This window comes from Bos grunniens, chromosome 14 (assembly GCF_055505025.1).
Source record: "Bos grunniens cultivar Pamir isolate PY7600 chromosome 14, Bosgru_T2T1.0, whole genome shotgun sequence".
Classification (NCBI taxonomy): domain Eukaryota; kingdom Metazoa; phylum Chordata; class Mammalia; order Artiodactyla; family Bovidae; genus Bos; species Bos grunniens.
In genome coordinates, this window is record NC_141178.1 from 25,849,798 (window position 1) to 25,863,387 (window position 13,590).

The window sequence follows — 13,590 nt, forward strand, 5'->3', positions numbered from 1 at the left end:
GATCTGATAGAGTACCTGAAGAAGTATGGGCGGAAGTTCATGACACCGTACAGGAGCAGTGATCAAGACTATCCCCAAGAAAAAGAAATGCAAAAAGGCAAAATGGTTGTCTGAGTAGGCCTTAAAAATAGCTGAGAAAAGAAAAGACTGGAAAGGCAAAGGAGAAAAGGAAAGAGATACCCATTTGAATGCAGAGTTCCAAAGAATAGCAAGGAGAGATAAGAAAGCCTTCCTCAGTGATCAATGCAAAGAAATAGAGGAAAACAACAGAATGGGAAAGGCTAGAGATCTCTTCAGGAAAATTAGAGATACAAGGGAACATTTCATGCAAGATGGGCACAATAAAGGACAGAAATGGTATGGACCTAACAGAAGCAGAAGATATTAAGAAGAGGTGGCAAGAATACACAGAACTATACAAAAAAGATCTTCATGACCCAGATAATCATGATGGTGTGATCACTCACCTAGAGCCAGACATCCTGGAATGTGAAGTCAAGTGGGCCTTAGAAAGCATCACTACGAACAAAGCTAGTGGAGGTGATGGAATTCCAGTTGAGCTATTTCAAATCTTGAAAGATGATGCTGTGAAAGTGCTGCACTCAATATGCCAGCAAATTTGGAAAACTCAGTAGTGGCTACAGGACTGGAAAAGGTCAGCATTCATTCCAGTCCCAAAGAAAGGCAATGCCAAAGAATGTTCAAACTACCGCACAATTGCACTCATCTCACACACTAGCAAAGTAATGCTCAAAATTCTCCAAGCCATGCTTCAAAAGTATGTGAACCATAAAATTCCAGATGTTTAAGTTGGATTTAGAAAAGGCAGAGGAACCAGAGATCAAATTGCCAACATCCATTGGATCATCGAAAAAGCAAGAAAATTCCAAAAAAGTCACTTACTTCTGCTTTATTGATTATTCCAAAGCCTTATACTGTGCAGATCACAACAAACTGTGGGAAATGCTTAAAGAGATGGGAATACGAGACCACCTTACCTGTCTCCTGAGAAATCTGTATTCAGGTCAAGAAGCAACAGTTAGAACTGGACACGGAACAACAGACTAGTTCCAAATTGGGAAAGGTGTATGTCAAGGCTGTATATTGTCACCCTGCCTATTTAACTTATATGCAGAGTACATCATGCAAAATGCTGGGCTGGACAAAGCACAAGCTGGAATCAAGATTGCCAGAAGAACTATCAATAACCTCAGATATGCAGATGATACCACCCTTATGGCAGAAAGTGAAGAAGAATGAAAGAGCCTCTTGATGAAAGTGAAAGAGGAGAGTGAAAATGTTGGCTTAAAACTCAACATTCAGAAAGCTAACACCATGGCATCTGGTCCTATCACTTCATAGCAAACAGATAAGGAAACAGTGACAGATTTTATTTTCTTGGGCTCCAAAATCACTGTAAATGGTGACTGAAGCCATGAAATTAAAAGATGGTTGCTTCTTGGAAGAAAAGTTATGACCAACCTAGACAGCATATTAAAAAACAGAGACATTACTTTGCCAACAAAGGTCTAAACTGTCAAAGCTATGGTTTTTCCTGTGGTCATGTATGGATGTGAGAGTTGGACTATAAAGAAAGCTGAGCACCAAAGAATTGATGCTTTTGAACTGTAGTGTTAGAGAAGACTCTTGAGAGTCCCTTGGACTGCAAGGAGATCCAACCAGTCCATCCTAAAGGAAATCAACCCTGAATATTCATTGGAAGGACTGATGCTGAAGCTGAAACTCCAGTACTTTGGCCACCTGATGCAAAGAACTGAGTCTTTGGAAAAGACCCTGATGCTGGGGAAAATTTAAGGCAGGAGGAGAAGGGGACAACAGAGGATAAGGTCGTTGGATGGCATCATTGACTCGGTGGACATGAGTTTGAGCAAGCTCCAGGAGTTGGTGGTGGACAGGGAAGCCTGGCATGCTGCAGTCCAGGGGTCTCAGAGAGTTGGACCCAACTGAACTAACTGAAATGTTGACCTTAGGGTTAATCAATTAAGGGATGCTTATACATTCAAAATTACCTGTTTTTTAAACTTGTGTCTTTTCATTTTAGAAACAAACTATAACATTCTCCCAGCCCATAACACATTTTTCACAGTGTCAAGACAAGGACGGAATCATAATATAGAGTGAAAAAAAAGTAGCCATTTTACTGGATACAAAAGTATGAAATCTCAATTCTGTAATTTTTTGTTTGCAAATGATTTTGTTAAAACATACAGTCCCTGGCAATACAAGCATGTATATTCTTTTTTTTTTCTTTAATAGAAATTATTTAATTAGTATACATGTGTTCCACATAAAAAAATTACTAGCCCATTTTCTTTCACTTTGGTGCATTTTAGATCCCCTTCCTCGCACATTAATAAAATCTTGACTGATATGAGGTAGATAGATTCTTTATAGACTGCATATTAAACAACTGTTCTGTTCAAGGCTAATTTCCTCACTTAGGTTTTAGATCCTAAGTTCTTCTGTCTCTTAACTGATCTTGTTTTCCTTAATCATCCCTTTCTCCATCTCAACTGGCTATATTCTGTTCAAACCTCCCTCCACCTTCCCCCTCCCAGACACACACGATTTCCTAATTTGTAAACCTCCTACCTATCATCAGAGAGTCTTTTTCAACAAGATTAGCGGTGAGGGGAAAGAGAAAGTGTCCTATAATCGTGGCTCCTCCCTAAGGCTCCATGTTCTCCCTGAAACCACAGTAATTAGGCTAGCACTCCAACAACAGCAGAAACAACCTCCACCAGGGTCAACGACTGTTGTTTAAACAGCACGGTTTTGGCACTGACCCCTTGATACTTCAAGTCTCCCTACCTGCTTCTGGGACATCATTCTCTAATTTCCCATTTTCCTGGTATTTCTGTCAGAGCCTCCACTACAGGCTTTGCTTTGCTTGCTGTAAGAGGTCCACATTCTTCAGGCTTCAATCCTCAGAACTCTTTCTCTCTGTTGATATTCTTTTCTTCTTGTCAATAATTCAGTTCTGTCTCCTTTGACAGCTCCAGCCCCTGACATCTAAATGCTTATTGGACATCCTCCCCAGGATGTCCTCTCAAGCTCCTGCTGCTGCTAAGTCACTTCAGTCGTGTCTGACTCTGTGCAACCCCATAGATGGCAGCCCACCAGGCTCCCCTGTCCCTGGGATTCTCCAGACAAGAACATTTCCTTCTCCAAGCTCAACGTGCCTCAAATCAACCATTCTCTACCACCATCCTTCTCTCGAGCAAATATACTCCTCTTCCTATATTGTGTACCTCAATGAATTTTACTCTCCAGCTCTCAAGTCAGAGTCATAAGAGTAATCTTAATTTCTCCCTTCACCTTTGGCCAACACCCTCCAATTGATTAAGAAGTCCTATTGATTCTTCCTCAATATCTCTCTCCACTCCTCCACTTCCACTATAATTAACTTAGGTCATTTATTCATTCAATCTATTTACTAAACACCCACAATATGTCAGACACAATTATACATAACATGAGCCTGAACAATATAGACTAAAAATCCCTTCCTTCTTGGAACTTACATACTAGCAGGAGAGGTGAATAGAACAGATAAGTAAAATACACAGTGTGTTAGTTACCCATAAGTGCTAAGCAAAGAAGGGAGGGAAAGAATGACTGAAAGAGGGAGCAAAGAAGAGTGGAAGGGATAAAGAAATGGAAATATTGCAATAGGGAAGGTTAAATTTTATATAGATTGGCCAGGGAGAGTCTAACAAGGATGCAGCTGATTTTTTTTGTTCGTTTGTTTGTTTAACCCAGATGCTTGATCTTGCTACCTTCATTGCAGACTCTCTTCTAGCCCATTTTCCAACTGAAAGAAAAATATTTCCCCAAATCATAAGCTTATCGTTCCCTTACTTGTCATGCTTCATTAACAGCTTGTGGCTTTCAGGATATTTCTATTACCTAAATTTAGCACATAAGGTCTGCACTGACCGAGCCCCCAGCAACCTAACTAGCACCATTTCTGGTTTTACAGTAGAAATGTACTCAACCACCTGCATCTTACTTCAAAATGAATGATTTTTTTGGTGCAACTCCATACCTTTCCATGTGTTTTTTCCCCTTTTTTTCTTCCTATAATACTTAATCCTAATAATTCTGAAAACACACACAGTCTTTATAAGTGGCATCTCCTTCATTGCTGAAATCCACCACAAACATTAGAAAGTGTATTTTACTCAGTTGGTAACTTCATCCATAAAATAGAAACCCCATAGCCTACTTTCCACATTTATTTGAAAGATAAAATGAGAAAAAGTACATCTAATAGCATAGTTGGCACAGGATGGAAGCTAAATAGTTAGCAGCCTCTACCACATAACACACTTTATTAACTACCTGTCTTTCCACTAGACTAGGCTTTCTCAACCTCACAAGTACTGACATTTTGGGCCAGGTAATTCTTTGTTGCAGGAGGCTGCCCTGTGCACTGACAGCATTGAGTGGTACCCATGGCCTGTGTCCACTAGATGCCAGGAGTACTGTAAAAGCCAAAATGTCTCCAAACACTACTAAAATATTCTCTAGTGGGCAAAAATCATCCCTGGTAGAGAATCACTGCACTACACCATAAGCAACTCGAAGGACAGAAACTAATTATTACTCGTTATTTTGTCTCTAGGTATCTAGGATTGAAGTCAGCATACAGTAAGTATTCAATAAATGCATATCTCTAGCACCATAGATTAATTTTACCTATTTTTTGAAAAGCATGTAAATGTATATATTATTTTATAGCCTCTTTCATTCACTGTCAGATTATGGGATGTCTTCATGATGCTTCATGTTGCAGTTCATCTCGAGTTCTCCATATACTTTTTTAGACACTATCGTTTGGACACTTGAGTTGTTTCCAATTTATAGCTAGTATAATTAGTGTTGTCATGAATAACCTTTTGCATGGTTTTGGTTACAAGTCAGGATACCAGTTTTGTTGAAGGAGGAGAAAGGGGAGTAATTGGTAAGGATACACTGAGGATTCCTGGGGGTGCTGTTAACATTTATTCTCGAGTAGTGGTACCATATGTGTGTCCACTTTGTGGTAATTCATTGAATGCTCCATTTATGATCTGTGAATATATCATTCTCTTTTACACTTCATTTGAAGTTTTTATTTATATTACTAAGGAAACAGTTGTGTACATAGATGGAAAAAGAAGGCCAAAGATTCTGGCGAATATTCTACAATGCCAATATTCATGTGAAAAATAAATGTTTACCTTCATTTGTGTCATCAGTTCAGTTTAGTCGCTCAGTCGTGTCCGACTCTTTGTGACCCCATGAATTGCAGCACGCCAAGCCTCCCTGTCCATCACCAACTCCTGGAGTTCACTCAAACTCATATCCATCGAGTCGGTGATGCCATGCAGCCATCTCATCCTCTGTCGTCCCCTTTTCCTCCTGCCCCCAATCCCTCCCAGCATCAGAGTCTTTTCCAATGAATCAACTCTTCGCATGAGGTGGCCAAAGTATTGGAGTTTCAGCTTTAGCATCAGTCCCTCCAATGAACACCCAGGACTGATCTCCTTTAGGATGGACTGGTTGGATCTCCCTGCAGTCCAAGAGACTCTCAAGAGTCTTCTCCAACACCACAGTTCAAAAGCATCAATTCTTTGGTCCTCAGCTTTCTTCACAGTCCAACTCTCACATCCATACATGACCACTGGAAAAACCATAGCCTTAACTAGACGGACCTTTGTTGGCAAAGTAATGTCTCTGCTTTTTTAATATGCTATCTAGGTTGGTCATAACTTTCCTTCCAAGGAGTAAGTGTCTTTTAATTTCATGGCTGCAATCACCAGCTGCAGTGATTTTGGAGCCCAGAAAAATAGTCTGCCACTGTTTCCACTGTTTCCCCATCTATGTGCCATGAAGTGATGGGACCGGATGCCATGATATTAGTTTTCTAAGCATTTGTATCATAGAAAAGCATATTTTAAAAAAAGGATGTTTTATACTTTTTGTCACTAGTACCCATTGTTGGTGAGAAGCAAGGGAAAATGTCTGCTATCAGTAAATATGTAAACAGGCACAACATTCCCAGAAGACCATTTGGCAATATATACGAAAAAATCTTTGAAATTTGCATTATGCTTGTATCTCAATTATATCTCAATAAAGCTTGGAGTATGTGCTATGTTTGAAAGTTTATCTTATGAAAATAAATCAGAAAAATGCATACAACTACATATGTGTATATAAGCAAAATAATTTATATACAAGGAAATTCTTCATATAACTGCTTATGATGGTAAAAACTGAAAGCAAATTTTCAATAGATAATTAGCTAGATGTATTATGGTTATCTATTCAGTAGAAAACATGCACTCATATTTAATGACAAGGAAAAATGTTCATAGCACATCACGTAAAAACAAATTACAAGACAGGATGAAACATGTGTAAGGAAAGAAAGACATAAATATGCACAGAAACAAAATGTCAAGAAAAGAAGCCAGAATATTAGTCAGCCATAGAAAAGAACAAAATAATGCCACTTGCAGTATATGGACCTAGAGATTGTCATACTGACTGAAGTCAGACTCAGAAAGACAAATATCATATGATATGGCTTATATGTGGAAACTTAGAAAAGGGTACAAATGAAGTTAGTTGTAAACCAGAAGTAGAGTCACAGATGTGGAGAACAAGTTTATGGTTACCAGGGGATAGGTAGGGGGAGGAATAAATTGGGAGATTAGGATGGACATATACACACTACTATATATAAAATAGATAACTAATAAGAACCTATTTAATAAGAACCTATTTATAGCACAGAACACTCTTCTCAAAACTGTAATGGCCTATATATGGCAAAATAATCTAATAAAAAAGAGTGGAGTGTATCATCGTCTATATAAAATATGAATAACATGCAACATATGCCAAGTACCTATGAAAAAGAGCCAATATTACTAAGAATGAACCACGGTCATCCTCAGTCATATACTGAGAATTAAGAAATAATCTTCCACTTTCACTTTGCTTCACAGGAGCCTTGTTAATAAGCACTTCCCGCTTGTACCAAATAAGTAATGATTTCTAGGTCAGTAAATTGCAACATTGATTGCATTCACTTACAATAAGTATAACCATGGCAAACCCATTTTCACATGGAGATTCTCTTTCTAAGGCTGATTTACAGTCACTGCTCTCCTCTCCGTTTCTGAGAAAAGGGATCACCTTAGCCAAAATGTAAGTGTTAAGCCCTGTCTCAGAGTGTCTAAGGAAGACCCTGTTGATAGCCTGGGATATTGCTGAATGACTACCCATTCCAGTTTGCCCAAGACAGTCCTGGTTTATGCCCCATGTCCCCGCATAGTTGTTAAGAGCAGCCACTTTCAGTCCCCAATGTCCCAGATAGAGCAAAACATTAATGGCCAGCCTCCTGTACATACACAGGAATGCTAAGCATAGCACGTGGAATAAATGCCGAGCCATCTGAACTCTTGTCTCATCTTCCCTGTACTGTTAGTCTAGAATAAGCACCCACACAGACCATCCATGTGCTCAAGCCCCCACCGCCACCACATAGACGGTCTAAAGCAATCTGAACAGGAATCCAGTTCAAGTTGGCCCCATTTTGCTATGGGTGGCTCAAAAACTATGAGAATGCACATTATTAGCTACCTCGAATCATACACTTTAAGGATAAAGTGCATATTTGAAAAATTTGATCAATGTATTGATACTTTGGGGGAGCTGTGTCTGTCTAGTTTTTAATCCAAATAATTCTATACAATGGAAGTATCAATACATGCAAATTTCCTGTAAGACTGTATATTTCTATCTGTGCTAATGGCAAAACTATTCACCCAACCACCTTAGCCAGAAACCCTATGACCAAATTTGATTTTCTCTGCACTCTGTGAAATTAGTTAGTTACTAAGTCTCATTGATTTTAAATCTCTGAAATTCACTGCCCACAAACTTCTCATCAGAACAAGATTTCACATCTGCAATTGTTACAGTAGGCTTCTCCAACTCATCTCCTGCACTTCTGCAAGAATTAAATAAAGCAATTTCTCTAGTTTACAACCTGCTCAAAACCCTCAGATAACATCCAGACTTCTTAACATGGCACTCAAGACCTTTATTATTTGCACTTAAGCCTCTCTTTTCATCCTCAATTCCAACCATACCTCACACAAAGCACATACTACTCAGTGGTTCTCCTCCAGGGATGGTAGTGCTCCCCTAGGAGGTGTTGGGAAATGTCTGGGGATAATTTTTATTGCCATCGTGATTTGGGGCAATGAAGATTATTTAAGGAGCAAGGACTAAGAATGCTCAGTGACCAGCAGTGCAGGACTTGTGCCTTGTCAAGATGCCAACAGCACCATAAATGAGACTTCTCATTGCCCAAACACATTATTTTTTCAAACGTGTTGTTTCTTCCTCCCAGATTCTATTTAATCTTCCTCTATTAGTTGTGCCTCCTTCCAAAATAACACTGTCCCTGGATGATAAAACTCCAACACTCTTCCTACCTAAAGACCTCAGCTGATTTAATAGTCATGCACAATGTGTTAGAGGGAATTAAGTCACTCCCGTAACACACTAGTTGCCTGCTGATCTAGTGCTTAGTACATTGAATTATGATTAAACTTCTTACCCATCTGTCGTTTCACTCCATGTGCCCCTTCTCCTTACCCATTCTATCCTCTAAAATTTGAGCTCTTTAAAAAAGGGGATGTTCCTTTGTTATTGCATTTTTTTAACTCCAATTTCTACACTAGAAGTTGAGAATCATGCTATAATGATAAATGATTTTTGGATTAAAAAATTGTACTTGCATTCCTTTCCATAGAATGACATTCCCTAATGACCTTTTTGTAGTTGCTAAACTTAGAATACTTTGAAGTAAACTAAGTATTTTCATTATATCTTTTATCAGTAGTGGTGCTTTAAATTAATGTATTAAAGATTAGACTAATTCAGGTATTACAAACTTAAGTATAAGAGGAAAAAGAAACTTCAGACACTGTGGTAAAACCCAAGAGGCTATTCCCAGTATAAAGGTATTTAAAGTCCTTTATTTTTTATAAGTGCTAAGCAAGTATGTCTTACAAAAATCTGCCTACCATGTTTGTGTCCAAAATACATGTTATGAAAAAGTACTTACGTACTCTTAAAAGTGTAGGTACAATATTCGCTGTTGTTTAGTCGCTGAGTTGTGTCCAACTCTTTTGCGACCCCATGAACTGTATAGCCCGCCAGGTTCCTCTGTCCATGGAATTTTCCAGGCAAGAATACTGGAGTGGGTTGCCATTTCCTTCTCCAGGGAATCTTCCCAACCCAGGGATCTAATTCATGTCTCCTGCTTTGCCAGGTGGATTCTCTACCACTGAGCCACCAGGGAGGCCCCATGAACAATACATTTCTATACAAAAGATAAAGTAAAAGTGTTCTTATCCCACCCCACTCATTTTTTTTTTTTAAGTTTAAGCTTAAACTATTTCTGTAGTACATTGAAAACATACTTAATCAAAATTTTAAACTTTTAACTCCCCCTAAGTTGCATAAGCAGTAAAATAGGGTGGACAAAAGTCAACTGCTTACTTGCACATCTGTTCATATCTGGGGCTCGATGTCCATAGTACCCGGATGGGCAGGAATGCAGACATTCTCCATACTGGCGCATGCCTTCTCTTCGAAGAAAGAAGAACAACTTCTGTTGACATCGGCTGCACCCATTGTCCTTTGAACAAGACAAGCAACCCTTGCAAATGGGATTTGATACATAACTAGCTGTAAAAGAAAAAAGAATACATGCTTAAATATGCATATGGTCAGACTTCTGGTGAGCACAACATGCTAAAAAGACAAGTATCTCTTTTCCTTCTGCTCTAATCATATAGAAATGCTAAACAAAATAACCTTTGCCATTTAGAAAAAAAACAAAAAGGTTAAAACACAACTAAACTTAGCAACAAAGAAGAAACCCAGAGGCAGACTTGAGGCTGAAAGCTCAAACTAAATGGCTGGAGATGTTGAAGCAGACAGAGGCAGACCTCATGGCAGGGTCCTGAGTCCAAACCAAGGAAACGTGCGTGGCAAACCACATCACTGTAAACGTGAAGCCCACAGTACTGCGAGTAACTACACTTCAATATAAATGAGTAAAGAAGTGTGCACGTAAAGAGTTAACATTTGTCTCTGTGAGGAGAAGGGGACGACAGAGGATGAGATGGCTGGATGGCATCACTGACTCGATGGACGTGAGTCTGAGTGAACTCCGGGAGTTGGTGATAGACAGGGAGGCCTGGCGTGCTGCGATTCATGGGGTCGCAAAGAGTCGGACATGACTGAGCGACTGAACTGAACTGAGAGTGGAGTCATGAAGGCTGTTTTTCCACGAAACAAGTATTAGAAGCCCCAACTCCAACTGGCCAGAGAAAACATTTCCAACCCTGGATTAGGGGGCATACAGGAGGAGAGAAAAATATAACCCATGAGAAATAACTACACCAAATCTACGAGACATCTGAGTGTGGGATCCAAGTTCAAATCATCAATGTAGTATGGGGTTTCTAAGTCAAGAGGTTAGATCCAGGAATATCCACAAAGGAAAAAAAAAAAAAAAAAAGTATGAAATGACGCTACAGAAATTTTCTACAACCCTGACACCTGGGACTTAAGGAAAACCACCTTAACATCAAAATGAACAAATCACACGTGCAAGCAAACCCCCATGAGGAACAATCAGTCTGAGTAAGAGATTTCATACCTAAAGAATAAGAAAGAACAATAAGAAAATAACCTTAAAGTGAGTATCTTTAGCACATTGGAAGGGATGGAATGACTAGAAATCACGTGCAGGAAGAAACAGTATCATAAAATATGCAAATGAGAAAGAAATTAAAACTCTAAAGCTGAAAAAAATTTTATGGACAAGTTGAATGGTAGACTGGGAGAGGGACTTAGCTAGAAAATAGTTTTAAAGAGCTGTACCACAAAAGGTAAGAAATACGTAAGAAAAAAAATAGCATCTGAAATATATAAACCTCATGAAGTTCACTACAGTTAGTGACAAAAAGGATAATTAAAAGAAAACATTCTGTTTCTAGTCCTGGTATAAAATTTAAAAATGATACAACCTGAAATCCCAGTACAATTTCTAAAATATGAAAAAGTCATGTTAACTTTTAGTTATCCTTACACCAAGCAAGGTCATAAATACAAGATATATAAGGCCACACTGACTTCATTTTCCTGAGTTAGCCCACGAAAGTCTTAAGAAGGAATAGAAAATTCCTCAATTATTGAAACTTCACTTTGAGACTACAATCCTATTTGCCCTACATATAATCTTTATTGCATAAGAAATAAACATTCAGTATTCAGACTAGCAGCAATACTCCGAAGTATGCTATATACCACACCCGTCCTTTACTTAAAATGTTTGAGTATCCAATATATGTACCTCTACTCGGAGCAGTTCTTCCTAGGTTTCAGTTCCACAAACACTCTCCCCCCACTTCTTCTGGGTTCCCTGATTGTTCTTACAGTCTCTCCTCCAGAGAGATCCCCAAAACAAGGTCTTAACCTAACATTTCAGAGAAGGAGCCAAAAAAGAGCTAAGGTACTCAGGATCAGAAACCAAGGCCAAGATAACCCTTTGCATTGGCCATTGAGGTCTGCTTCTTCCCACCTATTCTAGGACTTCGTCCTATCAACTGTTCAACTGCTTTTATCTACATAGTGAATCTATTTTATGGACTTTTTCTTGCTTGCAAGCCTATCTATGCTTCCCAACTAATTTCTTATTTACCACTTATTTTCTTTAACCTGCAACTGTGGAGCAAAAAAGAATCAAATCAAATGGAAAATCACCTCCTCATATAGAGTTCCTAATAAAATCATAACAAACTTTCCAGATACCCCTTCATATATGTACACTTATACGACAGTTAAAATATGTAACTGGGATTTTTCATAACTGTGATCAGACTTTACATGAAGTATGATAACTTGCTCAAATTTCATCAGGTCGTGAGCATCCTCTCCTACCAATGAACCAGACCAATATCACTCATGTTTCTTGGAAATGTCAGTTTTATCTGTAGCCTCTACCCACCAACACCATTCATTCAATTATGCCCAACACTGTTTTTATGAAGACCACAACCAGTTTTTAGAGCCTCGATTCAAGACCTCATTCTCAGTCTCTGGTCCTCCCAACTCCTGTGTCTAGGCCATTACTAAAAGTTTTCTTCCTCTTGTAGCTCCCGTGATAATATCTTCTGAAGATGTAATCTGAACCCTTACTCTTGTGATTTCCACTAATCTTATCAGAGGCCCTTTCTACCTCTAGCTTAGACACCCTAACCACCCTACCCTCTGCCCTACCTATCTTTCTCTACTTCTCTCTCCATTCTACTGTAGGGTCAGTTTTTCTGCTTTTATTCTCATCATAAGATTTCTATTATGCCTTACTCTCATGAAATAATTACAATTTATAAAATGTTTTCACATAGCTGACTGGAAATACAAAGTGAAAGTGAATGTATTAGTTGCTCAGTCGTGTCTGACTCTTTGACACCCCATGGACTGTAGCCCGCCAGGCTCTTCTATCCATGGAATTCTCCAGGCAAGAATACTGGAGTGGGTAGCCTTTCCCTTCTCCAGGGAATCTTCCCAATCCAGGGATCAAACCCAGATCTCCTATATTGCAAATGGATTCTTTACCATCTGAGCCATCAGTGAAGCCCCTGGAAATAAGCCTAGATTATTTACAATTTTCCCAGATGCCTCTGAAGAGGTTTTATTATAAGATTTTGTTATTATTGTTCAGAGCAGGGTGTAAGGAATCAGTATATAAGTTTCAAAAACTGAGACACAGACTAACTTCCATGCAAGGAGGAGATAAAGACAGAGTAGGGTGGGTGGGGTGTAGAACGTGAGTGAAGGGAACAGAATCAGAAAGACTCAGCAGCTCTATGATGGATGAAATGGCTTTGGCAGAGGAAGTGGTGACTGGGGAGAACCCAACTCATTTAATTTTCAGGGCTGTCTAAGAACATAACCCACCTTAAGCAGAAAGACCCTTATGGCATGATATTTGGAGATGTTATTTATGACTCTTATGACTCTTTTGTGGGGCGGGGGGGGGAAAGCCTTTAAGTAGGAACAACCGGGAGACTAAGGCAAGGACAGGAGCTGCTGGCTGGAGCTCAGCAAAAGGCAGCCGCACACCGCAGAGTGCTCTGCAGTGGTTCACTGCTGCCTTTTGCTCTGCAACTTAACTACAAATATGAACTCGTAATATCAAGGTTATCCATATCCCAGACTTAGCTTCATAAGTAAAAAGAGAACTTGGAAGATTTACATATGTAGCAAAATAGTTTAAGGAGAAGGTTCTCTGGACCACAGTCATCACAAAGTTAAGTGAAGCTGTACTTAAAGTTCAAAAGTTAAACCCAGAGCTATCACTATAAATCACACTGCACAGTGAGGAGGATGGAGAGAAGAGAATTACAGAGCTAAGAGACTCATTATAAATTAAAGGCTTTTTGTTTTGTTTTGTTTTTATGTATCAGAAGTCAACTTTCATCTTGA

At 39.0% G+C, this 13,590-nt stretch overlaps 1 protein-coding gene across 19 annotated transcripts in view; it reads right to left on the reverse strand.

Annotated features, from left to right (window-relative positions):
* RSPO2 (R-spondin 2) overlaps window positions 1-13,590 on the reverse strand; it is a 176,616-nt gene that overhangs the window by 80,181 nt on the left and 82,845 nt on the right. For 17 of the 19 annotated variants that reach the window (XM_086336308.1, XM_086336305.1, XM_086336309.1 and 14 more), the window contains one exon: window positions 9,592-9,780. The exons of the other annotated variants lie outside the window; for them this stretch is intronic. In XM_086336308.1, the coding sequence (XP_086192434.1) occupies window positions 9,592-9,780 (189 nt within the window). The remainder of the gene's footprint in view (window positions 1-9,591; window positions 9,781-13,590) is intronic. 19 annotated transcript variants of the gene reach the window in all.